The 17,001-nt window shown below is 38.1% G+C and overlaps 1 protein-coding gene across 1 annotated transcript in view; it reads left to right on the top strand.

Annotated features, from left to right (window-relative positions):
- LOC105842638 (nephrin) overlaps window positions 1–17,001 on the top strand; it is a 435,127-nt gene that overhangs the window by 192,093 nt on the left and 226,033 nt on the right. Inside the window, exon 2 of the mRNA XM_038020059.2 lies at window positions 15,295–15,483. Coding sequence (XP_037875987.1) covers window positions 15,369–15,483 — 115 coding nt within the window. The 5' untranslated portion in view covers window positions 15,295–15,368. The remainder of the gene's footprint in view (window positions 1–15,294; window positions 15,484–17,001) is intronic.

The following is a 17,001-nucleotide window of genomic DNA, read 5'->3' as shown; positions in this document are numbered from 1 at the left end:
GGATTGTGAGTGCCGCCTTCCTGGTGCAGCAGCGAGTGATGACGTTGGCCACAGCACCGACAAGCCGTGCGTCGTTTGCACTGTGTTACCGAATGGTTAGCTCCGAAGCAATTGAAACACAGTTTTCTCTTCTGGATGAAGTCCCGGCGATTCCCGATGGCTTCTTGTACAAATTTCTTGCATTGATAAAGCAAGTGATGTCCCGAACAGAATGGGCAGGATACAGACGTCGTCACGCTGAACACCTTCGGTTTATCCGCTGCATCTTTGCCTCTAAACTCTCTTCTTTGGTTTGGTTCTAAAAACTCGAGTGCTCGATATCTTGATTCCAGGAATGATTGGAACTCGCTTAGTGTAGGCAATCGATCAGCCTGTTCGCTTAGTTTTTGTTCCCATTGTTTCTGGGATTCATTATCCAATTTTATTGTGATGAAATATATAATCAGGATGTCCCATGTCGATACAGGTATACCAAGGTTAGATAAAGCGTGCAAGCAATCATTTGTCGTATCGAGTATTTGTTTAACACCGTTGGATGACTCTGAAGATAAAGCCCATTGGCCCACCAGCCTGGCCAGAATGCTGTTCGCGATGTAACGTTTGTTATTGTACCTTTTGTTTAATAGCTATATTCGTTATTTTCGCATCCCAATATAACATTCTGGTGATTTTCTTCAAACTAACCAGTGTTGTTCCAATAATTGCAATCTCGTTTCGATATATTCCCTTGTTATTCTAGACGCAGGTGACTTTTTGAAATTAATCTTTGCCTTAAATATCTTATTTTGAATATCGGTTTTTTAATATAACTGTCCGGGCCCATTCTTCACATTCACTAGTACTTAGCAACGAAATAGTTTTGTGTTAATTACGGTTTGTAACATTCTTTGCACTTAAAATTGTTGTTTATCATTAGTTGTTTTCTTATCCGGCTCGAAGGACCATGTTCGACTTTCCGAGGGATGATTATGAAAATAAACTTGGATTAGAAAAACTTGTATATTCAAATAAAAAATCAATAATCTTGGATACAGTGTCACTTATGACAAGGGTATCATGACAACGGATTTGCGTATTACAGTGCTCTCTAGTGACGGTTTTAGGAGTTGGAAAAAACAGGGTGAACAGGGAATATATATAAGAACTTAATAATGCCTGCCGTCTTGTATGGATCAGCTTGTTGGACAACTAAAGTGGCGGATGAAAGGCGATTGCATGCAGCAGAGATGCGAATGCTGCGATGGATGTGTGGAGTAACGAGAATGGATAGAATACGGAATGAATATGTTAGAGGAAGTCTGAAAGTGGCACCTGTGACAGAGAAGCTGAGAAATGCGCGTTTGGGATGGTATGGACATGTGATGAGAAGAAATGAAAATCAGGTTGGTAAGAAAGTGTTAACTATGAATGTGGAAGGATATAGAGGAAGAGGTAGACCTAAGAATAAATGGATGGATTGCGTGAACGGTGATATGGGTAACAGGAGAGTGAGCGAAGAAATGGTATATGATAGAGGAATATGGAAGGAGAAAACATGTTGCGCCGACCACAAGTGACAGAGAGATGGGGTGGAGAATAATGATGATGATGGACAGTTTTGTCGTATTAATAGCTGAATTGTCGCTAAGAGCGGCTCGTCAGCGTTACACCAGGAAAAACATGAAAATGAAAAGTCGTCGACCGCCTCCGAAATTTATTACCATCGTACTTATTTCATTAAAACGTTGGCCAATCCGCTGTCCATTCAAAAATGTCGAGAGAAAAAAACTTCCTGTGTTCCGTTAATTCTTATGCGAAATGAAATTTATGAGTTTTTTTTTTTTCGACCAAGCGCAAAATTCACGAGTATATTTGACGTTGTCTCTCACCAGCCAAGAAGGATTCCCTTTTTGATTACACCTTTTTTTATATTTTATTAAGAGATCTTCAGCGCTTGTTAAAAGGCATTTTTTTCGTAATGAGGGTAGTTGTTCTTCTCTGAGTACCTGATTATTGTTGTATTGTACTGTTATTGTTTCGTTATTTTAATAAATCCCACTTGAACTGGTCGCTTTCATCACATAAGATACTCATATTAAATTAACATCACGAAATTCAGTGATTCTCCCTACTTGTACTCTATCCGTCCACTTTAAAGCTGATTTTGACTAATATGGTCCAAATAAAGGTATTTAAACGCACCTTCTTGTAGCATTATATCTATATATTAATACGTGAAGCAAAAACTTTGTATCCCTTTTTACGAAAATTGCGCGGACGGAGGAGTATGAAATTTTCTACACTTATACAGAATATAGAGCAGAAGTGCACAATGCAATTTTTTTTTTAAATAATGCATAAAAAATACATTAAATCAATAAAGAAAACATTACACACACTACATACCATGTATTTGACGCACATAGGCATGCATACTATTTATTGTCCAACTTTTGTTCTTGACGCCTGTTGTCAAATTGAGACTAGATTAAATATTGTTTGTCTTTATTAATTTTTTTTTATAGTTTAGCCATGGCGATATTTTTGATTATAGAAGTATAAAATACAATCATAATAGTGTACAAACTTACAACTCCAATTAATTATAGTCAAATTTCGACTACTGCGGTACCTCTAGTATGATTCAAATGTGTCCCATAAATATTTAGCTAGCTCGGAAACCGCGTTTGCCGCTGTAATCCTTTTAACTGGGTCGCTTTTTCTCGCTAAAACGTTTGTCGGCAGACTTTTTCTGTAGGTACTCATTCGTATTAGCGCCGGAATGTCGGTCGAGTTCTTGAATTACTTATTGCTCTCTTGTTATAAATTGGCATAGTAATAATGTCGCATCAATTTTTTAAATAACATATGGTTTTCATGGTTTTATAATGACATTATATTTCGATGTTAGAAAACACTTCTATTTTCAGTACTTTCGCTTATAAAGCCTAAAAAATGGATACTGTTTGGATTGATTTGGATATTTCCTTTTTCTTATGGTCCAGATCAGACCGTGATTTTAGGTCAAAGATTTGCAGCAAATTTATCCCGGAACAGCTTAGACATTCTAGGAGACGGAAATTCTACTGGCGGTAGGACCTCTTGAGAGTCCGCGCGGGTAGGGTAATGCGTTTCGGTTTGAAGGGCGGGGCAGCCGTTGTAACTATACTGAGACCTTAGAACTTATATCTCAAGGTGGGTGGCGCATTTACGTCGTAGATGTCTATGAGCTCCAGTAACAACTTAACACCAGGTGGGCTGTGAGCTCGTCCACCGAGCTAAACAATAAAAAAAAACTGCACTTTTTTGTTGAGATACCCTGCACACGTAAACAAAATGATTGAAGAACGAAGCGTATTACCGTAAGATGACATTTTACGTCTACGCAAACTTGTCTAGACTTTACGCGGACATTCTCTTTATCATTTTCAATGTTCTAATTAATTGTATACAAACTTAAACAAAAATTATAAATAGGCATATTAACGCTGCAGCAGCTAGCGGCCCTGACTGTTGCGCCAAGGGTCGTGGTTTTGATTCCCGCATCGGACAAGCGTTCGTGTGATGAACAAGTCTGTTTGCTCGTTCTTTGGATGTTTATTATCTATATATGTACATATTTAAACGTTTAACACCTGATGGTGAGTGGTTACCGTCGCTCATGGACGTTTAATACTGTCCACAAGCTTCGTTTGAAGAAGGACATGTCATAGCGCTCGGGAAACACCGTGGAGGGGAGCTCATTCCAAAGCCGGATGGTACGTGGCAAAAGTTATAAGTATGTGTGTCAGTCTCTGATACTCATAACATAGGGAATTCTAATTTGGGGCCAAATGACACTGCGTCATTTCTTTCCAGTTATTGGTTTACATTAGGCCCTGTGAGTGCCCAGTAGAAGCTACCGTGCAAACTCCTTGCTCCTCCATACGGCTATGCGATCCAAAATACTCTCCACCTTCCTTATTATTGTAATTATTATTGCTCTTGCATGTTCCGCTTTACAATTAATCTTGATTCGAAGATGGAAGTAAGGATATACAACTTGTCACGTCAATAAATGCTGACACAGAAGACATGCAGACCGCTTAGTGGACTAGCAAATCGGTTCCTTGGTGGCAAGCATCCGGGATATTAATCATGTACAAACCGGACATGGATAGATTAATCATTGTCAAAGTCTTTGAACGAGTTTGCATTTCCTCATGATAAGAGCTTACAAATGATCGAAATACAATTGACTTGCTGGTCCACTGTACATTCACCCTAAGCTTTCGAAGAAAAGCTTTCGGCTGCAGCGAAACGTTAAATAAACGTAAGTCCAAACTAAAACCAAAAAAAAACTAAAGCACTCTAAGCTCTTACTAAAGCGTACTATGCTGTAAAACAATCCCATGAAACTTAAACATTGTGTTGTTTTAGTGTTTTTTAAACGAAAAGCTTATGGCAGCTTTTCAAAACTACAATTTTATAATGAAATTAAAACTTGCTTTTTGAGTTATCTTTTTTTATTTATTAGCAGACGTGGATATGGCCACATTACCGTCGCACATGGACGCATCGGTAGCCACCGTAGAGCCCATGGCGGGCGGTGCGATGGTGGGATCATCTCAAACAATTCCTCAGAGCACTCCCCATGGAACATACGGTACAATTCCGAAGCGAACCGAAGTCTTTTATGTCAGTTATCATGTGGAACTTGAATTATTTCTTAATGAACAATAAGTGAATTAATTATTTGTTAATATTGTAGATGGGTAGACGATCTGACACCTGGAATGGAGTGATCAATAGCCCATAGACATCACAGCGTGACAGCGGTCACCCACATCCAGACACACTGGTAATGGGTACAGTTAGCCCACGCGGGCAAGTTACTGCCACGAAGCGAGGCCAGAAAGCCATTGTACCTTCCGAGAATCCGACCTTATCTATCAGTGTGGGTCAGAAAATCTAATAGAAAACCAGAATGGAAAATCTATTGACTCGGATAACCACCTAACACATTGTAGATCTTCAACACAGACTAAACATCCAGGAAAATAAAAACCATATCAAAATAACACGTCTCCACGCTAACGACGGTAACGAAATAAAAATACATTCACAAGCATTAGTTACGTGAATAAAATATTATGAAACAAATATTGTATTTATTTAAAGAATGTTCACTTCACGGCACTCGTTTCGTGGGTGTTTCATTATTAATTCCGTTTTGGTAATTACAAAAAAAATAAAACAAATATCTAGTAGCATGTGGGGCTAAACAAATCATTAATTAACGGGCGACTTAAGTCATACACTTATTGTGGTTAGAGAAAATTTTCGTATTACACAGAGATAATGTATTGTGTTAAATAAAACCATTTAATTTTGTCTCCATAAAGTAAATTTAGGTAAGACATGAGGCTAGAACCTCAGGGCGAAATATAAGTGAATAAAAACTAGTCTTCTCTGTTTCCACCTTATCCCACTAGGTGGAGTCGGCACTGGATAATTTTATACCAGCTTCACCGGACGTGTAGGTGAGCTCTGGAGGCTCAGCCTAGTAGTAGTAATTAGGGTCGTGCTTCGCTGAATCTACCACCGGATCGGAATCGCCACCCTCTGATAATCATGGAAAAAACGACTTACTGTGAGTCGTAAATGACGACTGCCTAACATATCTCCTTGAATCTATATTAAAACAGCCAAGTGATTCTTTTATTTTTGGGGCGTATTTGGGGCGTAAACATATTAATATCAGTGATCATTCAATTAAGAATATCTTCGTAGGAAATGTACTAAAAAAGAATTTACTCCAACCGAATTCAGATTAGGACTTCAAGAATGATTGCGAGGTCGTTTGTGTGAATTGATTGGAAGCTTCAGGTCCGTTATCGATATGACTAGAGCCAACTTCACACACAAATAATTATTATACAAACACCTTTATGAGTATTCCAGAAGAGAAAGAAATACAAGCACAGGTGTATATAGTTCAGAGAAATTTTAAGAGGGAATCTATACACAGCACAGAAAGAGGCGTAAGCTATATACATTAAACAGCAAAAATAACTTTACAATCGCAATAGCCATATGCATGCTACTTTAGCCATTGACCATTTAGTTGTGATCTTCGCGTTCAGAGGTCTGTGGACGACTGAAAACGCGAAGCTGCAATGATACACTACTCACGCTCATACCCACACAACCAAGACAATCGCGTGTGTGTGAGTCACCGTAACGATTATGTGCGTTCACCTTACGATATTGTTGCGCCGGTAAGAGTAACTCCATCTATCATCAAATAGTAGAAACGAATATCAAAAGAACTAGTAATATCTAGAACGCTCGAGAAGTGTAACGCCATCTATTATCAAAAATCGGAAAGACCTATTGAAACGACTAGTCGTACCGGGAATATTCTCGATAATTGTAGACTTGTTAGTCAGTGAGGCAATTAGTAATCAGTTCTACTCCTGATCCTCTATCACCTGAAGCGAAGCGGAAGAAGTGAATTGCGAATTATAAAGTGTTCTTTAAGTGTTAAATAGAGTGCTAATTTGTACTTCGGTAGAAGTTTTATTTATCCGGAGCCCCAGCACGTAAAAATATTTCTTCGTGCATACTCTCACGCTGAAAAACAAAAGGGAAAACCGCTTTTATGTACCGTCTTCCACAATTAATCTCGCTTGTAACTTGTACCACACATCACGACCGTGTTAACATTAAAACTATGTTCATTAGCAAAACGGGAATAAATCACGCCGGTCATTACTAACGTGACCTACAACAAAAATGTTGTTCGTGCAACGCCTTATGTTTGATTGTTATCATCTAAAAGGCTTTAAGTTTGAGAATTTCACTGCTTCTAATTCGTTCAGCTAAGAATGTCTCGTCATTTGGTAGAATTGTGCTTGAATTGGGTTAGTGGAAATATCTTTGTTGCTTATGAAATTGGTCATATGGCCGACTTGATTGTGAGGGTTTATCCTCAGTCACTGACCTCGGTAGTGGAGGGCCTGCTCCAGAGACACTGGTGAAGGGAGTTAAGTAAAGAACTGGATGGTTTGTTGTAAAAATGATCTAAAATATTACTTCGGGGATTTCCCTTACCTCATTCGTCTCTACGCCACGCCATATCGCATCATACGCCTTGTTACTATGAACCTATAATGCATTTCCAGAGGTACTTTCGCAACACACCTTCGGATTCTGTTTCGGAATCCTTTTATAGGTCATGATTGATTGCTATTATAGTTGGTTTGAAAATATTCCTTAGTGGTTACATTAAAATCCTTTACATCGAATTTGTTTTTAAGCTAACACTTAGCCGAGGACGGCTGAGATCTCGTCAACTATTGTAGATTGTTTTTTATTGGACTAGTTTAGCGAAGAAGTTCGCGCTCTACATGTAATCAGGGTATTGAGTGGCTACTGGAGTTTTTAGATATCACAACGTGAATGCGGCTATGCGACATAGGATTGAAGTCTCAGCTGCATTGTATTATGTCTACCTCACTCTATAAATCGAGACACAATGCTGCTTCGTAGGTTGCAATAGATATGGTGAATTTTATTTAAGTATCACAATTAAGTCTGTGAGCTCACAATTTTGACCTATCACCTTTTTATTCATCTAAATACAGCCTCCCCCTATTCTGACCGAGTTCTGGCCCCGGATGAAGATCGGACGTCGGGTGTAAGAATACAGGGGAGTCGTTTAGTGCGATAGGGCCCTAAATTTCCTTAGGCCCGCGATCTGCTCCCAAGACCTGCAGATCGTCAAGTCCCACATAACCCGCGCGACCCCCAGGCGCGGGGACCTTGTAGGAGATTGGGCGCCCGGGACAAAAAAAAAAGAAGAAAGAAACTAAAACAAAAAAGCTTTAGGGGATAGTTCCCGAAAGTATGGTAGCCAAGATCTTTAACCGCTAAGCCGCGTAGATCGCCCCCTTGCACCTTGCAGTTTTCAGTGTACCATTTTGGTTTTCACGTATTTGGTCAAAAACATCTCGTACCAGATAACAAATCGGTTGCGACTCCCAACCCGTACTTCGGAAATGAGTACACTGTAAAAAATCCTATCCGTCCGTTATTGGTTCGCCGAAACCATCCGTCACTTGAATAGATCCCTTTATATGTCCTCAAGTTGATAGATTCTGGCGGTTTTCTTTATTACTTCCACGCTTGCAGAGGACTTAATCAATATACTTATATAGTACATAATAAAACAGGAGAATCCGGTTTGTGTGTATATTGAAGGAAAGTAATAAATATAGAGGTTTGGCTGCTAAAGCATAACATGAAACACCTTTTCCACGATTATTTTCTGTCTGTTTGTTTGTTTGTTTACTTTTTCGTGCATATTTCCGTTTCCGCCGTGAAGCAGTAATGCGTTTCGGTTCGAAGGGTGGGGTAGCCGTTGTAACTATACTGAGGCCTTAGAACTTATATCTCAAGGTGGGTGGCGCATTTACGTTGTAGATGTCTATGGGCTCCAGTAACCACATAACACCAAGTGGGCTGTGAGTTCGTCCATCCATACAAGCAATAAAAAAAAAAAATACATATATATAACAGGGCATATGGAACAGATTTTTTTTTGTAGCTTTCACAGGCAAACTGGGATATCTAGATGGATATATTGTTTCATTAAAATGGGTGCCTTAATTGAATTTTTTGGAAATCTATTTTTGTACTGTTACTTGGCAATTTAATATTATTGTATGCGAAAGCAATTATCTCTTTCTATGTAAGCTTTTGACGTCAACCACTCAACCGATTTTCACGAAGTTCGGTATGCAAATAATTGGAACCGGTCTATCCTTCATCCTACTTCTGAGAACGGGTTTCCGGCCACGTGATATAAAGCGTGATTCGTGCAGGCGAAGTAGCGGGTGGAAAGCTAATACTAAATATCACGTTGATTTTATCAATGATTTTATACAAAACTAGCTATACCCGACTGCTTCGCTGGGCATTTAAAATTAACATTATTATTTCTCACCCCCACAAAGATTCTCATCATTAACGCCCCCGCAACTTTTTTTTTTATTGCATAGATGTATGGACGAGCTCACAGCCCACCTGATGTTAAGTGGTTACTGGAGCCCATAGACATCTACAACGTAAATGCGCCACCCACCTCGAGATATAAGTTCTAAGGTCTCAGTATAGTTACAACTGCTACCCCACCCTTCGAACCGAAACGCATTACTACTTCAAGGCGGAAATAGGCGGGGTGGTGGTACCTACCCGTGCGGACTCCCAAGAGGTCTTACCACCAGTGAGAACCAGCAACTGGTGTAGGGAGTCCAACACTCATATAAATATTAGTCTATCCATTAAGTACATGTATTTTCTACATGGATACCAAGTTTCAAGTCAATCGGATGCACGGTTCAGTAGTTATAACGGAACATCCCAAAAACCACTGTAGATTTATATATTAGTATAAATTAGTATAAATATAGATTGAATTCATTGACAGCGAAAACGACTACGATATTGAAGAATCTATGTTTTTTTAAGTGGATGGGAACGAATACTTGTCATATTTCGATCCAGACTCTGATAAACTATCTAATAATTTTACTACCTACACAGTCATGATTAGATATTGTAATTTTGAAAATTAAAAACTGCTAGTTTTTATCGGACCTCTTCAAACGAGGCTTACGAGATTACTCAGTGGTAGGCGGCGGCTTGGCTCTGCTCCTGGTATTGCAGACGTCCATGGGCGACGGTAACCACTCGCTGTCAGCCGGGCAAAAATAAACGAAACCGAAGTATCTATCGCATTGCACAATGTCTATTGAAACATGCAAGATTCGCAGAAAAACTCAAAACGGTGCATAGCACCGGCGAGCTCTCACTAAGCCAAACCAACTATAGAGATCTTACAACTTATATCTCAAGGTGGGTGACGCATTTACGTTGTAGATGTCTATGGGCTCCAGTAACCATTTAACACCAGGTGAGCTGTGAGCTCGTCCACTTATCTAAGCAATAAATAAATAAACTATACTCAGATCTTACAACTTATATCTCAAGGTCAGCGGCGCATTTCCGTTGTCTATGGGCTCCAATAACCACTTAACACCAGGTGGGCTGTGAGGTCGTCCACCCATCTAAAGAAATAAATAAATAAAAACAGTACAGTACAATATTCGGTTATCTTGGTCCGCGAGTAAGAATCACTAAATCGATGGTGGCCATCCCAAAAATGTCCCAATTCGCCGATTCGGGCATTACCTGCGACCTCACTGAGCTTCTAAGGGTACCCGTCGAGGATCCCGCACGTACGTAATGCCATAAAGGCAAAAGGAAAAGATTACCTTGAAATTCGAGGCACGTTTCACGCGTTGTAGTGATAAGAAGTTTTCTCTCTCCAGTGGGACACCAGCAGGTGTGTATAAGAAATCATATTAAAGCGTGTAGGAATTTGATGGCGCTAGGACGTTTTGTGGGCCCGCGCTCGTGGAGACCAGGGTCATTGAAAGGTTCCGGATTAAAGATAACCATTATTTCAATGATATCAAGATTTATCAAAAGCCCTCAAAATGAAAGACGGCATTAACATTATTACGTCTATATACATTAAGATCACGTAACTTCACAGTCAATTTTTCTCAACTTATTTTCAATTATTTATTTTCCTAAACTCTCGCTTGATGATGGTAATATATATTAGCTCGATGGTTAACAGTTCCTCTATATTCAGTTCCAGATGTAGTTTGAGATATAGTTCTTAGTTAAGTATTAAGTTTCAAAATTTTGTAGGACGCTATGAACTCTACAACCACCACCCACCCTTCAAACAGTAACGCCTGATCGCTTCGTGGTGAAAATAGACAGGGTGGTGGTACAAACACGCGCGCGCTTGTAATAAGTCCCACAACGAATAATTACTGCACAATGCCATTCCTTCATCGAGGAAGTTATTCATGAACTTATCATCATCATTCTCCTGCCCTTCTCCCGGTCACCTGATATATCCGCAACATGTGTTCTACTCCAGTTCCATACTCCTCTATTATATACCATTTCTTAGCTCACTCCTTACGCATATCGTCTTTCATGCAATCCATCCATTTCTTCTTAGGTCGACCTCTTCCTCTAAAGCCTTTTACAAAGTTAAAACTCTTACCAACCTCATTGTCATTTCGTCTCATCACATGTCCATATAATCCCAAACGCGCACTTCTCAACTTCTCTGTCATAGGTACCACTTTCATACTTCCTCTAACTTACCATTATTCATGAACTTATGTCATTAAGGAAAGGATACCTGTCAGCGGAATTTTAAGACCCGAAGACCCGAATCACTGCATAAGAGTATACGATATCCAATTCGACCTACTTGCCTTAAGACCACTTTTTGAATCTCATTAATACTTTACCGTGTTCAATCCTTCAATACCCTTCAGTACCGTATTTCCATACCCTATAGAACAGATTCCGGTGACGACAGCATTAATAAATTTATCGCCCCGCTTATTGAACTTGATTACAGAGTGCATGCACATTGGAAGTATAAATGGAACGCTTGAAGCATTTGCAACGCAGTTCATTGTCGTCTGGCATTCAATTTCAATTGCATATTCTGGTTAATGTGATGTGATTTGATGCAAAACATTCAAATGTTGCAACCGTCACCGCTCAATTTTTCCCATTGATGCCTTAGTCGCTGATCTTCGTATTTGTATTGATACTGTCAGAACCTGCCCAAATATCTTAAGTTGAAGTTATTGCTTAAATAGGGGACGACAATTCCTTGAAGCCGCTTGATTTTATCGCTCAACTCATGTATAATTGCCTACATACGCGTATATATCGTCAGACAAATAGCTATCATAAAAAAAAAAATTACCGATTAAATGGGTGTACGAGCTCACAGTCCACCTGGTGTTAGGTGGTTACTGGAGCTTATAGACAACTACAACGTAAATTCGCCACCCACCTTGAGATATAAGTTCTAAGGTCTCAGTATAGTTACAACAGCTGCTCCGCCCTTCAAACCGGAACGCATTACTGCTTCACGGCTGAAATAGGCGGGGTGGTGGTAACTACACGCGCGCACTCACAAGAGGTCCTACCACCATTAATAAATCAGTAATCGCATTTAGTCAAATCACTAAGCAGTCTCAATCGTTGGTAGACCGATTACTAAATAGACTACAAATTACTGTCGAATCATTATCCCGAGTTTTTTCCACGGAAGCGTCAACATTAACGGAAACTTTAGTCCGAGCGTCAAATTTCAGAATAGAAATTATTTCTCAGAATTAATTAAGGATAATTCCATTTAGATTAATGGAAACGTTTCTAAGTATCTTTCCAAACGGTTCTTTGTCTTCGAAACATTTTATCATTTGTTTGTGTTTGTTTAGATCTGCTTTTAGATGTCTGTCGCCTTCTGTTCTGTATTAGGCAGCTGTTGATTCTAAAGGGTAATTTTTCTTTGTCCATGTGTCTCCAAAATATTAAATCAATGATGCGACTGAAATTTTAACCATTGACGTTCGAGAAAGAGGTGCATATCTCTTTTCATTACTAAATTATAGTTTGGAAAATTCAATAAACTAGAGGTCCCGCAGTAGTCGAAATTCGACTATAATTAATTGGAATTGTAAGTTTGTACACTATTATGATTATATTTTATACTTCTATAATCAAAAATTTCGCCAAGACTACACTATAAAAAATATTAACAAAGACAAACAATATTTAATCTATTCTCAATTTGACAACAGACGTCAAGAACAAAAGTTTGACAATAAATAGTATGCATGCGTGTGTGCGTCAAATACGTGGTATGTAGTGTGTGTAATGTTTTCTTTATTGATTTAATGTATCTTTTATGCATTATTTAAAAAAAATATTAGCATTGTGCACTTCTTCTCTATATTCTCTATAAGTGTGGAAAATTTCATACTCCTCCGTCCGCGCAATTTTCGTAAAAAGGGATACAAAGTTTTTGCTTCACGTATTAATATATAGATAAATTGTTTTAATGTTCGGTGTTCCTGTATAAATATGTACTAGATAATGACCGAGCTTTACTCGTTTTTTTTTTTGATAACGCCATCTTGGTTAGTTGCCCTCAATTAAGAAAAATAGTATTATTATTCGCCAATAGATGTCGGGAAGAGTTGATTATTGAAAACACGAATAAAACAACATTTTCTGAAAATAAATCGTAGCTAGATCGATTTATCGCCATGCTCGTTTAAAGGTATAAAATCATCCACTTTTCGTATCCAATTCTACTAGGTATTTAATACAGTTATTTAACGGGTTTTAGCTGCGACTTTGTTTTAATAAGTTTCCGATATTGCAGCTCTGTTGTAAACGCCACGATTCTGACAACCTGGTTATTACTTAAAACCAGGCTATTGCTGATAGATCGTATGGGTGGATAGCTCAAACTTGCTTATTTCTGTCCCAAACAAAACACGAGTTCTGGGTTGCAGCGTGGGACAGTCATTATAAAGTAGAAATGAGACGTACATCTACCTTTCTTTTGTTCTGGCAAGCTTAATGCGATTTTCACTAGATGGTCTTCGTCCCGTCTCACGAGACGTACCTAAATAAAAAAATCTTACTGCAACCTTAAAGAGCATCTTCACTTTAGATCGTAAGGGTGGATAGCTCAAACTTGCATATTTCTGTCCCAAAATCATAAGTTCTGGCTTGCAGCATGGGACAGTCGTCAAAAAATACAAATTAGATATAAATTAAAAAAAAAACTTACGGTAACCTTAAAGATCAAACATTTTCTTGCAACAATAATTTTAAATCTAAAAAAAATTATCCAATAAGATCGAATACGTTGACTATAACGACAATACCCGGACGCCATGTTGGATTGACAACTTAATTTGCTCGTAACGAGTGAGCTTATCAAAACATCAATCATTCTGTATTATATCTTTGTAAAAACCTTTCTTTATTCATCCGGCTGTTTGTAGAGTCATTTCGGGGTGGAATTTCACGGTTACGCATGAAAAAGTATTTGGGTTATGCGGTAATAATGTAGCTAGTATTTTTTTAATGAACTCGCTTGATACTCTTTATAATTAACTGATATAGGTCTTCTTTTTATCAAAAAGTAATGTAGATTAATTAGTAATGTAGAGAAATTTTGTAGGTAGCGGCTTGGCTCTGCCCCTGGCATTGCTGAAAGGAATAACATCTTGCAATTAAAATCAAACCCGCAAAATTATAATTTGCGTAATTACTGGTGGTAGGACCTCTTGTGAGTCCGCACGGGTAGGTACCAGCACTCTGCCTATTTCTGCCGTGAAGCAGTAATGCGTTTCGGTTTGAAGGGTAGTTTTTACGGTAGGCAGCGGCTTGGCTCTGCCCCTGGCATTGTTGACGTCCATGAGCGACGGTAACCACTCACCATCAGGTGGGCTGTATGCTCGTCTGCCTATACAGCATTAAAAAAAAAAGATATAGTGACAACTACTATAGGAAGACTTTCTGTGGATCTAAAAATTTTTCAGTAGACCGACAGCCTTTTTTTTTTTGGAATCCAATACTTTTACTAGAGCATTTGCAGAGTTACATGGATATTATCGTTGGCGTGATTCAGAATTTGCTGGATTGCTTCTGATACGATAGTTAACGCGACCCACATTGTGTTATAAGTTAGTTTACCTTAATTTTCCACTATTTATCTTCTATATTTCGGCCCACATATATCTACTGCTCCATATAAGCTTCGTCCAAGCCTCGCCAAAACGACGCCTTTTTTATTAATTTCGATAAATATAACGAAATGTTTCCAAAAATTTAAAACTTTAAAACCTCAGCCTCTTGTTTTTTTTTGTATTACGCAATACACGCTTTACGCATTGGTGAGGAATCAAAATCTAATCGTGAACTTCTTCTGTTACAGATTTAGATTGGATTTAATCTAATTATTTTTTTATTTAACAGACGGCCTCAAATAATGTGTACAGATAACGATGCGACAAATAGGCCCAATATAGGATTATCTCGTGTAACTTATACAGATTAAAATATGATAAAAAAAATTGTACAATAAAAACAATAAACTCAGCCAGATGTAATCAATTAAACGGAGCCGTGCAAGCTTTTGATTTTAAAAGAATAAATCCGCAAACACGTTTTAGGCGCATAGTTACTAGATGCTAGATAGAAAAAGATGTCCGCGGAAATACGATGTATGACTTACTTATTAGACCATTATTAGCATGTTAACTTATATGATTTATAAAATAAAACTGTTTATTTGATTATGTAAGTCAGCGAACATATTAATAAAAAACCGCTACTAATATTAATATTTCTTTGTTACAGAATCGAATGCCGGGTCCTTAACGGGAGTGGGTGCTAGTGATGTGTAAAGTGCGTATCGATAAAATTTGGAGGTAATGATGCGCCTACCGACAATGTTGTCACAGGCGCGCTTCATTTCCTTCGTACTGCTCAGTATACTGCTGCAGTACTGCGTGAAGAGTCAACAAGAGATCCTCATTGAGGAATCAGGTGAGGAAGATTTTTTTTAATACAAAATGTAAGAGATGCAAATTTGGTGGTAATTGAACAAAATTAAAACTTTTTCGTTTGTAATAAAAAGTTTTGTAACGAAAGTCCAAATTAAGCTCTCGATAGGTTACGAAACTTTAAAATATATTTTATTGTTTGCAACTATTTGGCTCTCATTCAAGATTTAATACATATAAGCGTTTGAATTTATCCAAAATATGAAGTTAAAGGTATTTGTTTCCACGCAACATCCAAATTTCGTTAGGCAGCGGCTTGGCTCTGCCCCTGGCATTGCTGAAGTCCATGGGCGACGGTAACCACTCACCATCAGGTGGGCCGTATGCTCGTCTGCCTACAAGGGCAATAAAAAAAAAAAAAAAAAAACAAAAAAAAATCCAAAATTGGGAATTTGATAAAACGCATTAAGTAAATTCTGGTGTCGTTCCCGTCCATGTTTTCGTAACGTTTACCAATTTATAATATAATTCATCAAGTTCAGTTCTCTCTGTACTGAAGAGGTGATGAAAAAATGCGTTAAAACCTTTATTCCCACAGAAAACCTCGATAATTGCCACAGTGACCCCTTACAATTCGCACCGGCTTTTTTCAAACTTCATAAAATTAACAATGAAAACTTAATTAAACCGCAGAAAAATGACTTTGAAATTCAATTCAATCTGCGCTTTGTATCTGGCAATGGCATGGCCTCGAAAATTGGCCTTAGGCCAGAGACTGGTTTAATTGCTGTGGAATTCTGAAAGGGTTTTCGTCACCAGATTGCTTTGACGTTTTAAAAAATTAATCATGAATCGGTGGGTACATTTTTGTATTTAAATCACTCAAATATATCTTTTATAACATGAAAGTAAAACAGAGTTGTCTTCGTGTACCGAGAATTCAAATCTAATTGTAAAAAGTTTAGAATACCGCTTGTCTACTACAAGCGTTTAATACTATGTGTAAATTGGCATTAGTTGAAACCTTTGGATTCACGCCAAAGCTTGCTGTTTCAAAATGCCAGATTACACATTAAATATCGTTCCATCGCATTCATGGACCACAGTTTAGACTTTAAACATAATTTATCTAGCTCCATTTATTATAAATGGCTGGATTTTTAAAGTAAAATAGCAAATAACAATTTTGGTCAAACTATTTACTTTGATATTTTTACTGTACTAGTAGTACTAGTCGATAATACGTCTATGTATTATCGATTTAACCGATGGATTTCGGACCCCATAATTGACATGATGTGAATATCCCACCCACCTTTTGACATGGGTTTCAATTCTCAATTGTATCATAATCTGACGTGACTGCAGCCTGCAAACTGAAAGGCGTAAACACTTTGCGGTATAAATAAGCGAAAAAGATAATAAAACAGAGAATGCGAGAGATAGAAAATCGGGAAGATAAAAATCTAGTACTAGAGGTATGCCGTATCTTCTGGTTAACATCTGAATAGACTATAATCATCAAGTCGTGAGTCGCTTATGAGGAACACGAAACCCAAGG

Source organism: Bombyx mori, chromosome 24 (assembly GCF_030269925.1).
Source record: "Bombyx mori chromosome 24, ASM3026992v2".
NCBI classification, from domain to species: domain Eukaryota; kingdom Metazoa; phylum Arthropoda; class Insecta; order Lepidoptera; family Bombycidae; genus Bombyx; species Bombyx mori.
This window is presented reverse-complemented; position numbering and strand designations above follow the sequence as displayed.